Raw genomic sequence first — 19,669 nt, forward strand, 5'->3', positions numbered from 1 at the left:
CCCTCAACAGCAAGATACCAGACTTTATTTTTGAAAATGACTGACCGGCGTAGGCAGACATCTGTACAGTTCTCACCCAGCTGTGGAAATGATACAGGCCGACAATCCGGAGTGCTTAAGTACAAGGCAACTGAACTACTCTTGTTACCTCTCAGGCAAAATGCTACTTTAATTCTGAACATGGTTGGAAGTTTTTATGGGAGAAGAACTCAAAATTAAAACAAATCCCTGGTGCTGTTGACTTTCCATTTCTTCAATGTTGGAAAGGTTGTATGGTGTTTGTTTTTACATCACGTTGTGATTACTATATCAACTGTGATAATCATATTCCCCTTACTTTTCTTTCTTTATATTAAGTATTGCGATGAAAGAGACTGGATGTTCAATAATATTATATTATAATGTGGTGTTTTTACACTTGTTCTTTGAAGTTTTTTCCAAACTAGAGCAATGTTGGAGGCACGCCTGTACTACAGAATGAGTGAGTAAGGGATCCTTCACTTGAAATGAAATACAGGGATCAAAGAGGATGAAATCTGATGGGGACAGATGTCTGTTCCAGTGCCATTTACAGATTAATGGAGTTTGGCTACAGATGTGGCAGAGATCCGAGCTTGCTTATATGTGCATGAGATGATGCCAACTGTGGGCATCAGATTCCTCTTATGAGATTTGACTGGGGCAGAGATCCCGTTCTAAAATACTGCCAGGTGCTAAGGAGGTTTTGGGTTCCACTTCTTGTCAAGCTGAATCCTTTTTGGCATACACAGCCAGGAATGTACAACTTGCCACAGTTTCAAAACTGCAGCTAACAAACCTTCAGACCATATATAGTATGCATTTGTGATCAGCATGTAAACACTTAATAGAAGTCTCTTTTTGCAGCAGTTATAGTTTCACCAGTTTGCAACAAATAGAAACTATGTATTTTTTCTATTCTACTTATGCAAAATTGCTCAAGTAAGTGGAACCGAAGTCTCTATGAACAATTTATAAATCTTGCCCTAAATCTTCAGTTAGCTTTAGGTCTGGATTTTGACTGGGCCATTTTAACAAGTTAACAAGCAAGTTAACTAAGCCATCCATTGTAGCAGCAGCTAAATAATTAAGATAATTGTTCTGGAAAATGAACATCCTACCAACTCATCAGTTCTTTGAAACTTCGCAGTGGCTTTTGTCCAGAATAGTCTTGTATTTAGCTCCACCTATCTTGCCATTGACTTCAAAACACATGCTCACAGCATGGTGCTTTAACCACCAACACCAGTGGGTTACTGAGTTCACAGTGATGTGCAGTGCTAATTTCTGCCACTTGCTGGCCAGTGGAACAAAATGTTCAATTGTGGTCTCATCTTACCAAGTACCTTCGTCCATAAGTTTGTTGTGTCATCTAAATGGGTTTAGTAAACCTTAAAAAGGAAACTTTTATGATCTGATATAGTTTGATATATCTTTTAGTTGTAATGCATTAAATAAAAATAAAAATAAAAACTTTTTTTTTTCAGCATTTGACTTACCAAATGCTGAAAGTCAAGTCAAAAGGAGAAAGTAATAATTTTAGAGTCATTAATCAGTCAATTAGTACCATCTTCATCAGTAATGGTGCTTTCAATGACTTGCAATTAAATTCTGGTACACAATACATCTTATTAAATTATAGAAATTATTCAACTATGGTTAGTAATTCTGCAGACGGATATGTACTTGCAGGTGAGATATGCAGATTAAGCCGCACCAAGTTCACTCAACTGTGCAAAGTGCACAAAACAGCTGGGCAATGGTCAGAATAACCACAACATATGGTCCAGAAAATCATTGCACTTTATCCATGGTCATTTTGCAGGATGACAGATGAGACAAAAAGTTCAACTCTAACGTTTACTAATGCAATCCATCATACTTTTAGGCTTCCTATACAATGCAAAACAGTTGGGAAACGTTTTGCATTTAGAAGGAGATACAGTAGGTAAAACCTAAACTCTAGGTAAAGCATCAATGACAGTCCAGATGGCTAAACTGAGGAAAAAGGATGTGTACAGGGTATAGAAAATGGAAACCCTCCTATATAATTACTAGTCATAAGGCCCCTGCTGAGCAAGCATGTCGACCTTAAGTGGCCACAGCAAAGGCAAATAAAGGGTCAGCTCCAGTAAAGGGTATATTTAGTCTGCCGATGGTGAGCTTTTTAAAAACAACACACCCTTGCACTGAGTCACATGGCTCTGGAGGATCTGAAAAACTTCCCTATAAACATGAAGGCAAGTGAAGTTAGCTAACTAGAAGATTACTGTGTGGTGTTCCCCGTCAAAGCACTGAATGCGGCTCTGTAGTCCAGTATAAAAACATAATCACCAGGCTCCCTCTCTTTTAATTAAAGGAGGAAAAAAGTGGGGAAATTTTACTACAAACATCTGCAGAGACAGGTTTAGGAAATACCCTAGAAGAAGCAACTTCTGAAATATGAAAATTGTTTTTCTGTAATTTGATACCACACACAAAGACATGAGGGTAAAGCCTTTCCTGAAGACATCTGGCTGTATTTTATTGTTTTGGCAACATCCATGTATTAATGGGCAGACTGGTGTTTTAAGGTTATAGATTTTAGTTACAAAGTTGCAGAAAAATGCATTGTTGATATAGTGAAGCTCAAATGCGACACATTTGGGTTTTTGCAACCGAAAATTAAAATCAGGGGATGCATGGTTGTCACCACTCTCTTTTAATTTACTCCTTTTCTTTAAGGATACTGCAATGCTGGACTGAATGCATGTAATGTCAGACTATTTTCAGAAGCTGTGAGAGTCCAGCTGAAGGTCTTGTGGTCCTAATCCAGGCAACAGAAGACACATTAAATAGCAGCGGCCATCTGCAGGTGACTTCATCTTCCACAAAGCAGCATACAGCACCTGGCATCTCTCTTGTACTTTTTCCACATTTGCTAACACAGATGTTATCTATGAGATTTAAAATCTAGATTGATATTCCTGCCCAGTCTTCATTGCAAAATAACTCAAATTGAAGTGCAGATGCTTTTCTTTTTTTTTTCTTTTTTGTTTAGTCTTGCAACAAATTTTGATCTTTAACTACGCTATTCTAACAAATCTTCTATTCTCATAGTAGCTCTGGATGTATTTTATGGGTTTAGGTGCTGCTGGACGCTGAACCATCTCAGGACGATCCTAGAAGAAAAGCTGTAAAACTGTGAAACCCTTAGCCAGTGTTCCTTTGAGCTTCTGAAGAAACGCATCCCTACAGCATGACACTGCTGTTCAAAAGCTGTGAATACTTTTTGAAACTGCTTTATATCTGGATTTGAAATTTAATATCACATGTTGGACATCTTTGTTAATTTTTTAAGCAATCCTCTTTTTTTGCTTTTGGCTTAGTACTAAATAAATACAATTGGTCTTCGTATGACAGTCACAATGTTTTCCCACCAGTCTAGGAGCCTTTAATGAATCCGTAGCAATTCCTTCAAGCCTGCTATATTTCTCCCCTACCCTTTCTGCTTTTCAACAGGACTCCTTTCTCTCCTCCAGGCGCTGATTTCATGGTGGTAATTTTGGCCGGCAGAGACACAAACCTCCTTTAGTTGGCTGTGTGAAAACTCACCCATCACCCACAGGCTGCTTCAACTCTAACAGCGTGTCCTCCTGAACTTGGCAATCAAGCACATAACACGCTAATTTCCCCGTTCCTTTTCTTCACACCACGAAGGGATAAACAATACAAAGCCTAAAACTTTGAACACCTATCATGGCGGTTTCTCGTGATCTGGCCAACAGATTTGGGTCAAGCATTCTTGTCCTGCACAACACAGTGAGTACAGTTTACTGTTACAAAGAAAGATTAACAATTCATTCCTTAATAGCTGGATCATTCATTTCCTAGGGAAGTAGGTGAAGTATCAACTTTTAGCTAGCTAATGCAGACATGCCTATTTTCATAGATATTTAGCAAAAAAATAAAATAAGATGACAAGGGGAAATTTGTGAACATTTCTCCTTTACTAACCAGTCTTTCATTAACTTCAGAAAATAGACAAGAAAAAACATCCCTTATCAGTGTAATTTCTAAAAGGCTATTCTGGATGGATAAGAAATAGGCACAATGAAGTTTTCACAAATAATTTTCTGCTATGCCCTTAAGGAAGGACGATACATGTCATATTTTCTTTCAAGAATTGATTTGTTGCGTTTCCATTTTTTTAGGGGTAAAATCTCCAATTTGTTCTCCTGCTTCATAAACTTAAATCTGTTCTGATTGGAATACTTTAATGGCTACTGTGGTGTGCTGTCTTCTCTGCTTTCGACACGTCTCTCCAACATGGATAGCTTCTTTGCTGCCGAGAGCAAAACCAGAACTGTGGCTAAGCACAGATGCAGGCAGAGCTGAGGCCAGCCGCCCACAGACACGCACCTTCACAGCTCTTTTACTTTGATCATTTTAAGACGTGGCAAACAAGCTGAGGAAAAACCTCAGGCTCATTTAATCCACCAAATAATATGTGCATCCTAAAATACAATTTTCAAAGTTGTGCAGTCAAAAACAGGCAGCAATTACTGTATTGATAAATAGTCAGGCAAAAATAGCTGGTTGGTCAACACTAAGCATAAATTCTTTTGCAGGTTCTACGCAAAGCGCAGTAGATTTACAAACATGCTGGATGCGAGTCACATGAAGTCTCCAACATCAGATCTACAGTTACCTAATGAGGGACGCCACGGCTTCAATCAACCTCATTTTAAGTCCCAAGTACACAGTTGTTAGAAACAAATGAAATTCCTCATGTCAAGCTTTAAAAAAACCCTGAACAATAAAAATAAAATACTAAAAAGAATTTCCAGTGAGCTGCTGCCACACTTAAGAAAAATATTTATTTGCAATAAAAAAAAAAAGCAAAACTGATTACATTTTACCACTGAGTTCATTGTAACTTGAGTCTATGCAGTTTTGTTTCATTTACCATAAAACTGGGTTAAGCTTAAACTAATGCAGGGAAAAGTGAGTTGCACAAGAAAAAAAAAAAAAAAAAAAAAAGCACCTTAAGCAGACACCACAAGGAAATGCCGAGGGAAACACCAGAGGAAAAAAAAGTTGTGGAGGAAAAAGAGTTCATTCTCAGAATATTTTCACAGTTATATAACTGCATGTATTCCAGGAGAGTTAGTCAAGCTTCTCTTTGTAACTTTTATAGACAGGTTTGTTTTTTGTCATCAAAATATTTTTTCTCTAGGCTATACATTATTTATTTAGTAGTAGCAGCATTATTTATAAACTGCATTTTTATGAAATGAATCTAAGTTTTATGTTTTTAAAAACAAGATTGTCTGTTTTTTTGCATTTTGTGCTCTCCAGAAGCTACGTTGCATCATAAAAAGGTTTCCCATCTTCACAAAAACCTTTTAAGGCTCTTAAATGATTGATTGTTTTACATTTCAGTGTGCAGTTTAAAAGCCAACAGAAGTGCAGACTGATGCCTTTGGATGAAACATGCATCCTGTTACACCTTCAATTGTTCTACAACAGAAAAACATCCAACATGTGTTTAAAGTTTCCTCTCATGATCAAATGGAGCTGAGCAACATCCTGTATTGATTGTTTAACACAATGAAATGAAAACTGACTCTAACCTCCTGCTGACTTGTTTCTTTGAAAGCGTAAAACCACACCCACGGCGTGTTGTTTTTCATGTTTTCAATTTTTATCTATACTGTGTCCAATAATCGGGTTACTTAATGAAAAGTTACCTTGAGGGTGAAGAAAGGACATGCAGTAATTTTATAAATATGCTCTTAAGCCTACATAATAAATATATTAACAATTTTTTCTCACTGCACTTTGGCATTTGGAGAAAAGCCTTAGAGCTCTAGAGTTACAGTTGCTAAACTATGAATAATTGCTGTGTAGAGCAGTCACTCAGGAAAATAAAAGCAGAGCTAAAGAGCAAAGTTTGCAGTCCAAAACACCAGTGCAAGGCAGCCAAGAAAGCCTTTCATTAAAAACACCATCAGGTACACAGAAAAAAAAATCTTTGAGCAAATAAAGGAATCATCAAGTTAAAGTGGAGAAAATATCAAAAGCAAGTAGCTTCAGGAATTATTGGTGGAAAAGCACAAAGCACAAAAAAAAATCCCAGCTAGGTTGCCCAGGTGTGGTCATGCAGGAAAAGTTAAGAATAAAAGAGAACAAGCAAAACGTCAAGGCAGGCACAAGTGTTGGTTGGCTGAGCAGGCAACACTCATTTTAAAGCTTGCAGCTCAGTATCGGTCTGCACAGCAAACATGGAGTGAGCGAGGAAGAGAGGAGGTAGAGGAGTAGAGTTTCTGACCTGTGGCTCCTAAAAGATGCGTCGCTCTTCCTCTGGAGAGAATTATAATATCCTCAGGCTAGGGAGGGCGAGAAGACACACAGATCAGACAAGACAGACGTGTGATGTGTCACTGTGCCTAAAAGGGGAAGAAGGTTAGAGGTGTGTGGTTAGTTTGTCAGAACAGAGTTAAAACAGTTAGTTAACCCAACATCAGGTGATGCTTCATTAAGTTGTTGACATATTTCAGGTCTACTTAAGTTCACACAAGTGCTTTAGATAATGGAAAAGCATCATTCCTTGTTGATGAAAGTTTACATTTTCACACTATAAAATTAAAAAAAAAAAAAACAAACATACAAGGAAATTTAATTTAATTCATTATTGGTTTTAGATTCAAAACAGTATTTCTAAAATAAGTTGTCCTGGAAATTTTAGTTTCACAGTAACAATAAATAAAGTTACCTTTAAAATTGATCACAGTGACATCTAGATCCAACGGTAAACTTAAACTTCAATAAAATCAATCTGGTTGTGTGAGGTTTTTGTCTCCTGCAAACTTTGCTTTAATTCTACTTCTTTTTTCTATCTAATCCTAAGAAATCATAGTGAGACAGAGAAAGTCATGAAACAGCTAGAGCAGGTTTCCAGGAAAAAAAGAGGAAGTAAGTTTCCAGCTTGCAGATTTATAAAAACAGGTGAGACTATTCCTTATTTCAAAGCATGAAAGTTTTAAAGAATGAAACCTAAACATTTTGAGTAATTGGATTAATACCCAAAGTAAAATAAATAACTGTAATTTTGGTATCAAATAATTAGAACGATGGATTATTCTTGGTTTCTTTTCAGAAAACATCTGTAATAACTCACAGAGATTATAAGATTATAATAAAGATTATAATAAGATTAAGATTATAATAAGGGTAACTAATAAGTTATGGTTATCATAAAATTATAAATGAATGCTAAATCAGAGAAGCTAAAGAAGTTATAAATGTGATTTTGACATTGAACTTGAAATGGTGTAAAACGTGTAAATGCAAATTAAAGATCACTGATGTTGTGTTGGAGGTAGATGGTAGGTGAAAGGTTAGGGGAAAAAGGGGATGACCAATGTCTTACTTGGAAACAGATTGTTGAATAACAACAATCAAAGAAAAGGTTGTGCAGGCAATGGACGTAGGAGGACCGTTGAGCAACCTTGGGTCATTAGAACAGACATCAGGACTTAATGTCTAAGTCAACGATGGATATAAGATCATCTATCCAAGCAGTCAGCCAATGAAACAAGCACAGCAACAGTGCTAGCCAATGCAAACTCACCAAAAGGGTGGATAAAACCCGCCGCAAGACAAGAAGCTGAGGAATGTTGCACACATGAGGAAGTCACCCTAAGACCAAAAACCTGTCGCTCTAAATCAGTACTCTTCCTGCCAGCACCCAAGTCCTGTGTGACCTCACCGTCCATGCAGAGACGAGAGCTCATTAGACCTACAGAGATCCCTGCCTTCGTCGACCAACCTCCTCTTCCTGCTGCAACACCTTCTTCATCCTCAGGCCAGTTCTGGGGTTCGAAACGCCATACTCCATCCGTCTCTCTCAAAGGTTCCCCTTTTAGTTCTCAGTGTCAGCATTAGGGAAAGATAGACTAGATGATTGATTTTACTTATTTGATTATTTCTGCTACTGAATTAAGCTGTACTGAACCTTGCAATTACTTACTAATAAAATATTTAGCATAAAGAAAATCTAAAAAATGTTGTGGACATTCAATTAATGAGTCACCTCAAAATTCCTTGATGGTTGTAAAATAGCTATGCTGTTTGATTCTGGGGAGGAAATGGTGAAAATATTTTATAGGTTGCTTTTATTTGTAAAACAACATCCTTTGGACTCACCCGCCACTAAAGCCAACCTGGTTCAGTAACAAGTGCAAGTTGTAATATAGAGAAAGAGTGACCGTTAACAGGTGTGCTCTGTGAAACTAGTTAGCTGCAGGCTGCTCAGTCTGGCTAATTCACATGGAGAAGAAGGGTGGGGGATCTGAGTGGAGGTCCTCAGAAACTAGACGAGTCTTTCTCGACACCAGCTTAAATAGAGTTCACCTCAGTTCTGGACAGGGTAAATACCAGCAGATTTAGGAAACTCAATTCACCCATTAGACGGAGAGCGGGAAGCACATCTCCCCTCTCAGAAGAGGAAGTAGAGAATGAGAAGTAGAGAGAGAAGGGATGGGGCATGCAGCAACAACAAAGTGAAAAGCGGCTGCAATGTCCTCTCAAAGGGACATCTCGCCTCAATTTTGAGGCTGATATTCCAGCCAAATTCGTATTTATTTCACTTATTGATTTGGACAATACTTTTAAGTAATATCAAATAATTACTCCCAAAAAATCTTGCAGATCCAGTCATAAAAGTTCTCAGAAGATGCTGATCTAACATGGAAACAAGTGACCAATCTGAAGCCAACGAAGCAATAACTGATTGCAATGGGTTTTTCAAAGTATTGTGTATCACTAGTGAAATTTAAAGGACTGAATGATTCCAGAGGAATTTGCAGTCAGTTAGAGAGTACTAACACTTGTGTGCATGGAAACAAGATTTTTTTTTTTTTTGCCCTCAGAAATCCTCTTGTTATTGTGACAGATGGCTGGGCCTCTATTCAGAACAGTCTCCAGTCTGTTCATTTAGACTGCTTCCCTGAGCAAAATAAAAACCCCTACACTAAAGCTGGAAACAAATTTTACAGCAGTTCAGCTTTTATTCCCCACAGTCCTCCATAAAAAATAATGCCTGCACTTTTTCCACCAAGACTATATGTACAGAATCAATTTATTATCAACCTGCAGCGAGATCTTGTATTATGATTACCAAGACAATTCAAACCCAACCAAAACGTGTCACAAGAGCCGACAGGTTCACAACTGAAATCAGGTCAGCTAAATCAACCCAAATATGCAGAATCATCTGTATTAGCCAGTTTCCCTACTTTGGTGCATAAAAGAATAATCAGATTATGTTAAGCAGGGATAAATCAGAAAAAACTGCTGCCAACACTGGCATTTTTACTGACCCCATCTATAAATACTTGGAAGTGCTCCCCAGGTTTACAGTTCAAAACCGTTTACAAAGAGTAATTTCCTATGTTTAATTAAGTAGGAAACATTGGCCATGGCTGATTGCAGTTCAATATAGAGTTCAAACAAAAATGATAACATATGTTGCACTGCACTTCCAATGGATGGTTGAACTTAAAGCTGGGAATGACACCGGTTTGTATGGAAGATCAACAAAGAACAGACAATGAGAATAACCTGTGCCAGTGGGTCATGTAGAAATTTGTCAATCTATAAAATTGATAAAAACACTGTAGAACATAGTATTTGAAAGAAAGGAACACATGCTCAAATAAAAATTTATTATTGCAGCTGCTAAAACTTTCAGCAATGTTGCTAAATCTGATTTCAAACTCAGAGATGATGAGTTTTTAGTCAACTTTAAAAAAATCAGATTTGACAATCCAGTTGGAAACTTCAATTGGACACATGAAACAGGAAAAATAAAACTTTCTCCTTTTAGACTAGTTTTATTTCCAATCATTTTTATAAGAATCTTATCAATATAGAAACTTCAAAACTATCTCAGTGGAATCCAACATCAATATGACTTTACCAGTTATCTATGTTAACTCACCCTACGTTCACAAAATCATGCAAGCACCAACAGAAACATGTTTACAACAAGCACAAATATATAATATATGCAATCATCACACAACATCTCCAGACAGCATCTACAGAGCAGTAGGAGAAGCTGACAGATGCATAAGATTGATGAGCCTCAGGTCAAAGAGTGCATCCCCCTCGACATCTTCAGGAAGCACTTTGAACTAGATTTCCCTGGCTCCCACAAAACCGTGTGACAGCTGATCTAAAGTTTTTACAATGCAGTCACGAATCCTAATGACACCACGCCTTCATATGTCTCAATTCAGGATGTGCTGTGGAGGGGCAACAAGTGTGAGACGAGGAGCGCCCTGCAAACACCGCCCTTGGTGACACGGCGGTCCACAGGGGTGACACAGAGGAAATGGAGATGTCACAAGTCTATAGTTTTTAATTGATGAGTGGAGATGAATGACAGCCGGGAAAAGAAGGTCTTTTGAAAACTTCTCAAACCAGAACAGCGATGGCTACGGTTGCACTTCAGCACCCAAACAGATTGGAAGTGCAAACTAAACACTTCACTGCAAAACACGATTTCAGTTATTTGAGGATTTTTAAAGTAGATGGAAAACAATGGGTTCACAAGAAAAACGGAACTTTTTAGAGGTTTGCACCTCTAAAAAGCTCTAAAAGGGTTACGTTGTACTGAGACCGATGTGAACTCACACACAGAGGACCTTCACGGATACAGAAAGGCAAAGCAGACATATTAAAACAGAGTAGGCAGCTGGGAAGTGCTCCCATATCTCTATGACAGTTTGTTATTTTAGCCCTCTCAGAGAAACACACACCCTGAGCAGCCTTCCTTGCTGTGGAACTATAAACATCCCAAGTCTCTGACAAGGCCGTCAGTAAACACCAGCACAGGTGGACGAGGGAAGTGAGACTCAAAGAGCAGAAGATAAAAAACAAACAAGCTTTGATACAAAAATCTCCCAGCACACAAAGACAAAAAATATATAAACAGACAGGAAGACAAAGAATTCTCCTCTGTGAAAAAGTTTTAAAGATATATAAGAACAAACATGACTGCATAGTTTTTAGATTTAAGTAGTGTGAACCCCGAAAAATTGTGCTATGACCAGGATTTAAAAGCAGAACAAAAACACAGCTTTATTAGAGAAAAACCTGCGCAGGGGAGAGGATGTGTGTAGCCAGACGCTGTCAGAGAAACTCTCTCCATACATCATACAGAACATCCGGTTTTATACACATCTTTAGACGCCTAGGTGGCACAACGGAACAAGCTCTGACACCTTCAGCTGATTTACAAAAACCTGCACTTTGTGATTTCCGTTTCATGTCAGCGTCTTCCTGTAAGAGGAAGATTCAGCTCTGAGCAGAAAGGCACCTTAACTTTAATAAGTAAGACACATATAGTAAAAGTACACTAATTGAATGAATAAACTGGTTAATAAAAGTAATAACAGTGTGAATAATTATTTCATTCCACAGTAGCATTGAATTTTATTCATTATAACTTTAATTCTATGATTGCTCTCCTGAGATAAATTGGAAATAATATTAACAATGCAGTTTTAATCTTCAAGAGCCTGGTTTAGTAATTAATCTTCTAAAATTAAATACGTCTATAATCCTACGTGTAAATCTTGTTTAAAAACAACAACAACAAAAGGACAAATAAGTTAATTCCAGGTAATCCAAATTTAGGATGAGTGGACACACCTGACTGTGTCTTTAACAAGATTATTTAGGGCTTGAGATTAAACATCAGGAATGCTCATCTGCAGGCTCTGTGGAGAACATCTGGCTTTAGAAACCTGCCTCCTCATCGCATCCAGGCACAGCAGGAGGCCAGAGTTTAATGTGTATTTCCACTGATGCAAGAGAACATTATCAGAGGAAGAATGACCAACTTCTTAAATATAAGTTTCAAATATGAAAAAAAAATAATTAATTAAATATATATATATGTGTGTGTGTGTGTGTTTGGAAACAAAGTAAACATAAAGAATTTAATCATATTGTAAAATAGCAATTTTGTCATGATCAGTTTTGAAGTACCCTCTATTACAGTAATTGTGTTTTTTTTAGCAGAACTTCACAATTCTATGAACTTTGGAAAGTTTCAAAAGGAATTTCTGGGAATAAACAAAATGTGGAATATAATAATAATAATAATAATAATAACCAGGAAAAATGCAAAGAAATAACTGAAAATAGATCTTGTTCCTTAAAACGGCTCATAATTAAAGAAAATTAGGACCACGGCCCCTACATACACTATAGATGCACTTTCAATAGTTTTGGGCATCTATATTTGATTTGATCTATTGTTGTTTAACTTGCAAATGTGTGATGGATGCCTTCATATGGCCAAACAAAATATTTGTTTGGATTGGATACAGCTAATTTAAATTACCCCCAGTTTCGATGTAATTGCATATTTTCTACATTTCCCGCTTTATCCTCCCATGGAAAGTCTGTAGGAGTCAAATGAGATAAAAAAAAAAACATTAGACTCACTATTCCACTTGTTAGACACGTCCACGTGTTAGCTTGAATCTGGGAATACCAAGTGGAATTGACATTTCTCATGGAACATCCACTGATATCCCACAAAGTGTAAATGTTTGCTGATGACTGAGGCAGAGGGAGAAAGAAAGGCTGAGGGTCATGCGAGTGTGTGTTGAAGAGAAAATAAGTAGCAATCTTCTTCTGCCTTTGTACAAATCCTGAGTAGTCCCACGTTGAGGGGGGCTTTGTTCTCAGGCGCTGTTGGGGGGCAGCGTTCTTCAACTTTTCCCCTTGCTTCCTTTTAGCACAACATTTATCATTCTACTCACTCAAACAATCCTTCTAGCACACAATAACAACACCCCCTCCACAAGAGGCACCATCTTTTGGTTGCTTGGATACTTTTGATCCAGCAAAGAAAGTTGTCAACATTGTCATCTCTTACTTAAAAAGCATCACAGATCCCATAATTGCATCAATTTTATGCATCTGGTTTTAAAATTACACTCTCTGCAAAGATCGTTTTCTTTGTTGTGCTGTGTTAGAATGAATGAAGGAATTAATAAATATTCCTGAGTATGAATACATGAAAAGAATAGCTTAAGAGGCATAGTTTTTTTTTTTTAATTTTCAGGATTAATCCCCTTCTGGGGAGATGTTGCATTCTTCTGCTCAAAGAGATGTGGTCTATCTTTTGCTGACATAATTGGATGAAAAGAAGGCACCCCGAGGCTTATTCCATAGAAAAGCTGACTAACCAACCCACCTCCCTTTTTATCCTTCCGCTCTCAAAGGGGTGAACAGGTGCATTAGCAATAAGTGGGTAGATGATGGACGGTGGGTAAGTGCACTCAAATACTGACTTCTTAACTATTTTCACATAAAGCAATATGTAGTCATGACATAAACCTTCTGCAAATACTGAAACTGGGAAAAGCAAAAGTCTTTGTTTTGCTTGGATTCACCCCTTTCAGCTGACCGGCCTCCACCACTTATTCCGCTTATTATGAATGCTGACGTCAGATTATTTTTACTTACTGCACTTCAGTTCTTCTTGGTCTACAGGCCAAAGTCAGGAACACTGGACTGAGATACAAAGAGGCAGGGCTTACAAAAGAAACAAAAAAAAAAGGAGACAGAGAGCAGAAAGAGATTTGATCCAAAAGAACATAGATAAAGAGGTGAGCCACAAAAAGAGAGAATACAAAGACGTTTTAGGAGGAAGAGTTGGGATGAAAAAGCTTCAAAACCCAGTAGCTGTGTTATTTTGTCAGGAAAATAAAGAGCAGCTAAACGTAGCAGCAACATACCAACACAGTGAACAGGAATGCAAATCAGCCCTGATGCAAATGTCATATGTCTTCAGGGGCAACACAAGACTGTCTTTATACCAGCCCCCCACCACAACAACACACTTCTCTCTGTGCAAAGCGAACCCTGCTTCACATTCAACATGGGGAAACAATGAGAAGAGCAACCACAGACTGCATCCTCTTCGTCCTTTATATTCAAACAAGCATCCAGTTAAAACAAAAAAGAAAAACAGGTATGAATCTCAAAAACATCATGGAAGAGACAAACTTACTTGTCGGTCATAGCGTCGGCTAGCGAATACTGATTCATTAAATCTTCCTTGCACTTTTCTTCACACAGTTGGAAACAGGTGAATGAGGCGCAGCACCGACGCAGCAACCTAGATCTGTAAAACAGACAAACGTTTAGATTACACTATGAAATATTACATACAAATAAAATTAAATGTCTATACCATCAAACACCCAATAAAGAGATGAAAACTCGTCTCGTAATTCATGATTCACAAAATTTGATCCTGAGTTATGAGTAGGGATAATCTACTCAAGATTTTTCCTTCTTCAGTTTTCTTTTTGAGTTATCTAAAAATGAATGTTGGCCAATGCTGAGTCAGCCCGATACTTTAAATAATATGATCCAACTAAAAGGCATCTATGTGCAGAACGAAAAAAATCCATGAAGCAAAAAAATACTTATTTTTAGTTCAAGAAACAAGAAAAATAATTCAAAAAATTTGATTTTTCAAAAAAAAAAAACAAAAAAAAACATTGTTCCTGTACTGGATTGGTAATCTACATGTTTGCCCTCTGCAGAAAGATTAATAACTGTTGATGCCTTATGCCTTTGCTTCAATGCAGAACTGCATCACTCTCTCCAATTGTATGGCATCGAATCTTGTATTTAATTGTTCACATGTGGGAATCTCCTCAATGCTAATGTAAATTATGACTTGTTTAACGACATAACAATAGGAGATTATTTTTATCTCTGCTCAATAACAAGGAGGATTTCGCAGTTGTTAGGGCTGCAACATACTGAATCACAATTTAGATCGCAATATTAATGATGCAATATTTGGTAGGGTATCATATTTCAAGTTCAATGCATTCATATTGTGCATGAAAATAATACATATGGGCAGCTGGATGGTCTCCAATTCCCCTTAGTTCCCATACGAAGCTTATATTTTTGTCATATGATGGGAAAGAATGAAGAGGATCTGGAAAATGGTTAATTTAATCACAATGTTCAGTGACAGATTCACTGAATGTTCTTAAAGGAATCTGCTAATGCACTGACTCCCCTCCCAAACTTAGGTTATTTTACTTTCAGTAGCTGGAGGATTGTTTAACTATGTGTGTGTGCATGTGCATGTGAGGGGGGGGCAGAGTGTGGAGACGACAGTATGAGAAAGAAAACAAAAGGAAAAGGTCACTGTCCGAGTCTCTACTTTGCAGACATGCATCACTTCTTTCACAAATCAGACGTGCAAAGCCGGGGGTTGCTCCGAGGCTTACTGGGGACACCGTCACCATAGTTACTGGAGCAGCCCACCAGCCAGCTAGCTTCCACAAACAGAGCACACCAAGAAATCCACCGGCTAGCAAGAAGACTTTGTGCAGCCTATAGCTACAAATGTGGACTGCTTTACAGGATTCTGAGAGTTTAACCATGGTCTAGCATCAATTGCCACTAGTCAATAACCTCTATTTTACTGAATAGAAATTCCCTTATATGAAGGAATTTATATTGTTTTCTATTATATTTAACTGACTGATCTTACCCTGCCTAACTGGAATATGTACAAACTCCAAACCTGCTATTAGCTCCTTATTTTATCTGCCTTTAAAAGCTTACAGCAGTAGCACATAGATTTAATAGATTAGACGATGCAATGTGTTGACAGACTGACCAGCCAGTCCAGGATTTAGGGACTTAAGCTGATAAATTTTAAATAGCAATTCACAACCAAGCCCAGATAAGACGAGGTGATCAGACAAGTGAAAGCAGGGTCTCGACCCCACCCAAAGCCAGACGGGTCAAGCAGCAGCAGCAGCCAGTATTTGTCTTCAGGGTATGCATTTCACTCTCACAATTCCTACCTACTTGACTAAAACGTACAGCTTAAAAGCATTTGTCAATGATTCTTCTCTTTTTTTGCTCATTAGCACATCCATCTTCAGGACTGTCAAGCATTAGCTGTGGATCGCCAAGTAATTACAGCAATCAATGTAGAGGTAATTTCCTCTGCCAATTCAGCACCAACGGAAATGTAATTAATAAGGAAAGATGCAAGAATCATAAGTATCTCAAAGCACAAAAGAATAAACTAATACAACAAATATAGGTTAACGAGATGTAGATTTTTTTTAACTGACAATTGCAACAGCAATTTTATTATTAAAATTATCAATAAAAGCATGCCTTGTTTTTATGCTGGAAAAATTTAATGCTGCATGCAAGAAAAACTGAATACTGAATGCAGCACATGTGAAGCTGCAAAAACCTTAATGTGGTAAAAGAATAAACTACACTCAAAAAAAATGACTTCGGTGGTTATTACATATAACAAAAGAATATCATATACTTTTAACACGATAATTTCATGTTTCAAATGAAAACGTGATAAAATCATGTAGCATAAACAAGAAATTCAACAACTTAATGTTTATGAAATTTAATCATGTTGATATAACAACACGATTCAGCGTAGCTCTTGCAAACACTGTAGAAAAAGTGGTTTACCCTATGCGTGCGGCTGAGACGGTGAGATGCTTATCGTTTGCTCTTTGATGTAAAGAAATGGGACGCTTCTCTACCTGCTCCCTGCGCTCACAAACAAGTCTCTCAGTATCCAGGTTGACAGCAGCAACTTGTGGAACGGACGATGATAGCTGGACTTCCTCCTCTAGAACAAAGCATGTTAAAAAAAATTAGGTATACAAAGAGAAAAATCACCAGGGCTTTGACTTTCTGTACCTTTCCTCTGAAAAACACCACTGTGTACTTCCCATCGCTGCCTTCCAAAAACCTGCAACCTAACACTAAATTATTCACTTCTCATATGAGATTTGGATAAAAATAGCATGCACCATGCTGCGCACATCCCATACTGCACAAAGCAAATCTAAAAGCCACGGCATCCATCCATATTCTGCAGAAGAAAAAAAAAGGTGTCAACACTGCCGTCAGTCATAACGTTCAACCGTGTCAACAAGGCATGTGCTTGAGCTGGATCTTACCATTTGGTCAGTGAAAACATCTTGCAGAATGAGGAAAAACAGCTCTAGCTTGCACAAAAAAATAACATAATCAAAACATATGAGCACCTTCTCCCTTTAGTCACCGGTTATCTTCTCTCAGGTTCTCCCCCTAACACTCCCTCATCTCGATCTGCCGTCAGCGTCATAAATCCACGATGCTACTTATGCCTGAGAGATAGTATATGCTTTCCAGATGCATTTTATTTAAGCGTGTGCCACCTGAGAGTGTGACAGAAGCGAGAAAAGCTTTCCGATCCCCATGTCACTGCTCGGCATTGGAGAGCGACGGCACACGGATCACGCCTCTGGAAAGGCGCACAATTGACGAGGAGGGGGAGGGGGAAATTGGGGTACCGGGGCAAGAAGGAGGAGGGGGAGGGGGCTGAGGTTAGGGTCTCGTGTCTGTGAGAGTGTGGCCATTGTTGAGGGGACATATTGGTCTCTCCTACAACACAGTGAAAAGGGACAGCAGCTTGAGGCTGTGCTTTCGCTTGCTAAACCTTTGCAACCCTTTACTACACATGAAAATGGTAACTGCAAAGACTCTTTGCATCCCCAGGCAACAATTTTGTGATGTACATACCATCTTCCTCACGTGCAAATTCAACTAGCAGCATCAACAGGAAAATAAAGAAGAAAACTGGAAATGTGTTTCCCCAACATTCCCCCTATGCAAATCATCTTCAAACGTTTAACAGAAAAGTCCAACAGAAAAACACCTCCACTGGTTAGCTGTGATAACGACGCGCTCCAATAACAACAGAATGTACTGTATGTAGACTGTGCTCCCCACCTCCCCATCCATTCCCTTCCAGCTCTCTGCTCTCAGCAACACAACACTGGAAACCTTTTCAAAACAGCCAAGTAAGCTGTCAGCGGCCCTGCAGCAACAGATCGGGGAGCTTACTGCACTCTCAGCAGTATCACTCTAAAGCTGTGCATTCTAACATCTTGGGAATGTTCACAGATTTCCTGGAGTTTTCAGTAATCTGATTACTGCATGCATCTTCTAGCAATTTGCACCCTGGTTTGGGTCAATGAAAGCTAAGGAATGCTCTTCACTTTTACTGCGGCATGACGCACAGCCTGTATGATAAATTGAGATGAAAGCAGTGTTGTTTTAAGACCATTGTCAAGTATTACTATGCCAATTGCATAGATATGCCAATTGCATAAGAAGGTATGTCCAAACTTTTGGTTTGTACTATATATATATATATATATATATATATATATATATATATATATATATATATATATATATATATATATATATATATATATATATATATATATATATATATATATATATATATTTAGTTCCAAATGACCAACAAAGCTAAAAATCCAGCGTTTACCTTCTTTTTTAAAACCCACACTAAATTGTGAAGCAGTTTTGCTGAGATATCTTTGGAATGTGCTATATATTGCCAGTTAACTCAAAGTGCCTTCACATGCCACATGTCTGCAGCTGATATGCAGCCAGATGCTGCTGTCTTTGCCAGTTTAAGATTATTCCAGCCTGAGGGTGCTGGGGTACAGTGGATGGGTGTGGCAGGGGAGGTCTGTGGCTTTGAAATGGAGGTGGGGGGTTGCCCAAAAAGTCTGAAATCTAGCACTTTTCACTTCAAAGCAGCACTGGCTGACATTGTCTTGATCCTGGATGCCTCCAGGAACAAGACAATAGAACTCTCCCCCTTTTTTCCTTAACCTGACATCTAAAAAAAAAACATTACTGTGAATATGAGCTCTTTCATCTTTCAGGTTATAGTCTGTAACCTGAAAGTCTGTAATCTATGAGAAGAAAAAAAAATCTGCCATTAGCTATTCTCTGCATCTCCATCACAGACAGCACCTTCTAAACTAATGGCTACAACAGCAGATCAAGATCAGGTGATTTACAGGCAATTCACCCAGTCCTGCAACTAGAAAACAACTAAAAGGAATGCATGTGGCATGCATGAATAGTCTTCGCCATCAAACCCATTAGGGGTCCAAAAATCTCTCACAGCTGGCATGCAAAGAGCCATGACATCTCTACACCAAAGGCCTTTTTAGATTGGCAAATTGCATTTGGAAGCTGAATGTGGTATGTGCTCTCAACTTGAGCTGGATCTTCTCCAGTCAGGGCAGATTTTAATGCACCCAGTTTGTAAAAAGAGTGAAAATCTGACAAACAGCCAGAGCTTGGCCTGAGACTTAAAGCAGGCATCCAAGCAAATAAATGCTCACATAACCCCCCCCCACAAAAAAACAAAGAAGTAATTTTTGCACAAAGTTCAGATCTAAAACAAGGCATTCAGTGAGACAGCCTGCAATCCGTATTCATTTCAAATTGATTACTGATTAAATGAGAGCTATTGAGATAGGTCACCCTGTGTGTGATTCCATGCAGACAGTTCTGAGTTAATTCCATACACTTGAATTTTATGGGTTTAATATACTTCTATCTATACCAGTGTTTCTCAATTCCGGTCCTCACTCCCCCCTGACCTGCATGTTTTAGGTGTTTCCCTTCTGCCACACACCTGGATTGAATATTTGGGTGATTATCAGTTTTCTGCAGCACTTGATGGTCA

General features: G+C 38.2%; 1 protein-coding gene across 7 annotated transcripts in view; it reads right to left on the minus strand.

The window, feature by feature from the left end:
* sema4d (sema domain, immunoglobulin domain (Ig), transmembrane domain (TM) and short cytoplasmic domain, (semaphorin) 4D) overlaps positions 1-19,669 on the minus strand; it is a 42,341-nt gene that overhangs the window by 20,014 nt on the left and 2,658 nt on the right. For 2 of the 7 annotated variants that reach the window (XM_044096497.1, XM_044096490.1), the window contains exon 2: positions 14,099-14,212. In XM_044096497.1, the coding sequence (XP_043952432.1) occupies positions 14,099-14,136 (38 nt within the window). In that variant the 5' untranslated portion in view covers positions 14,137-14,212. Of the gene's footprint in view, positions 1-6,331; positions 6,390-14,098; positions 14,213-16,572; positions 16,736-17,069; positions 17,333-19,669 lie in introns of those variants that run through there. The other 5 variants (XM_044096496.1, XM_044096495.1, XM_044096491.1 and 2 more) reach the window with 5 other exon arrangements.

The sequence above is a fragment of the Gambusia affinis genome, linkage group LG17 (genome assembly GCF_019740435.1).
Source record: "Gambusia affinis linkage group LG17, SWU_Gaff_1.0, whole genome shotgun sequence".
Taxonomy (NCBI): domain Eukaryota; kingdom Metazoa; phylum Chordata; class Actinopteri; order Cyprinodontiformes; family Poeciliidae; genus Gambusia; species Gambusia affinis.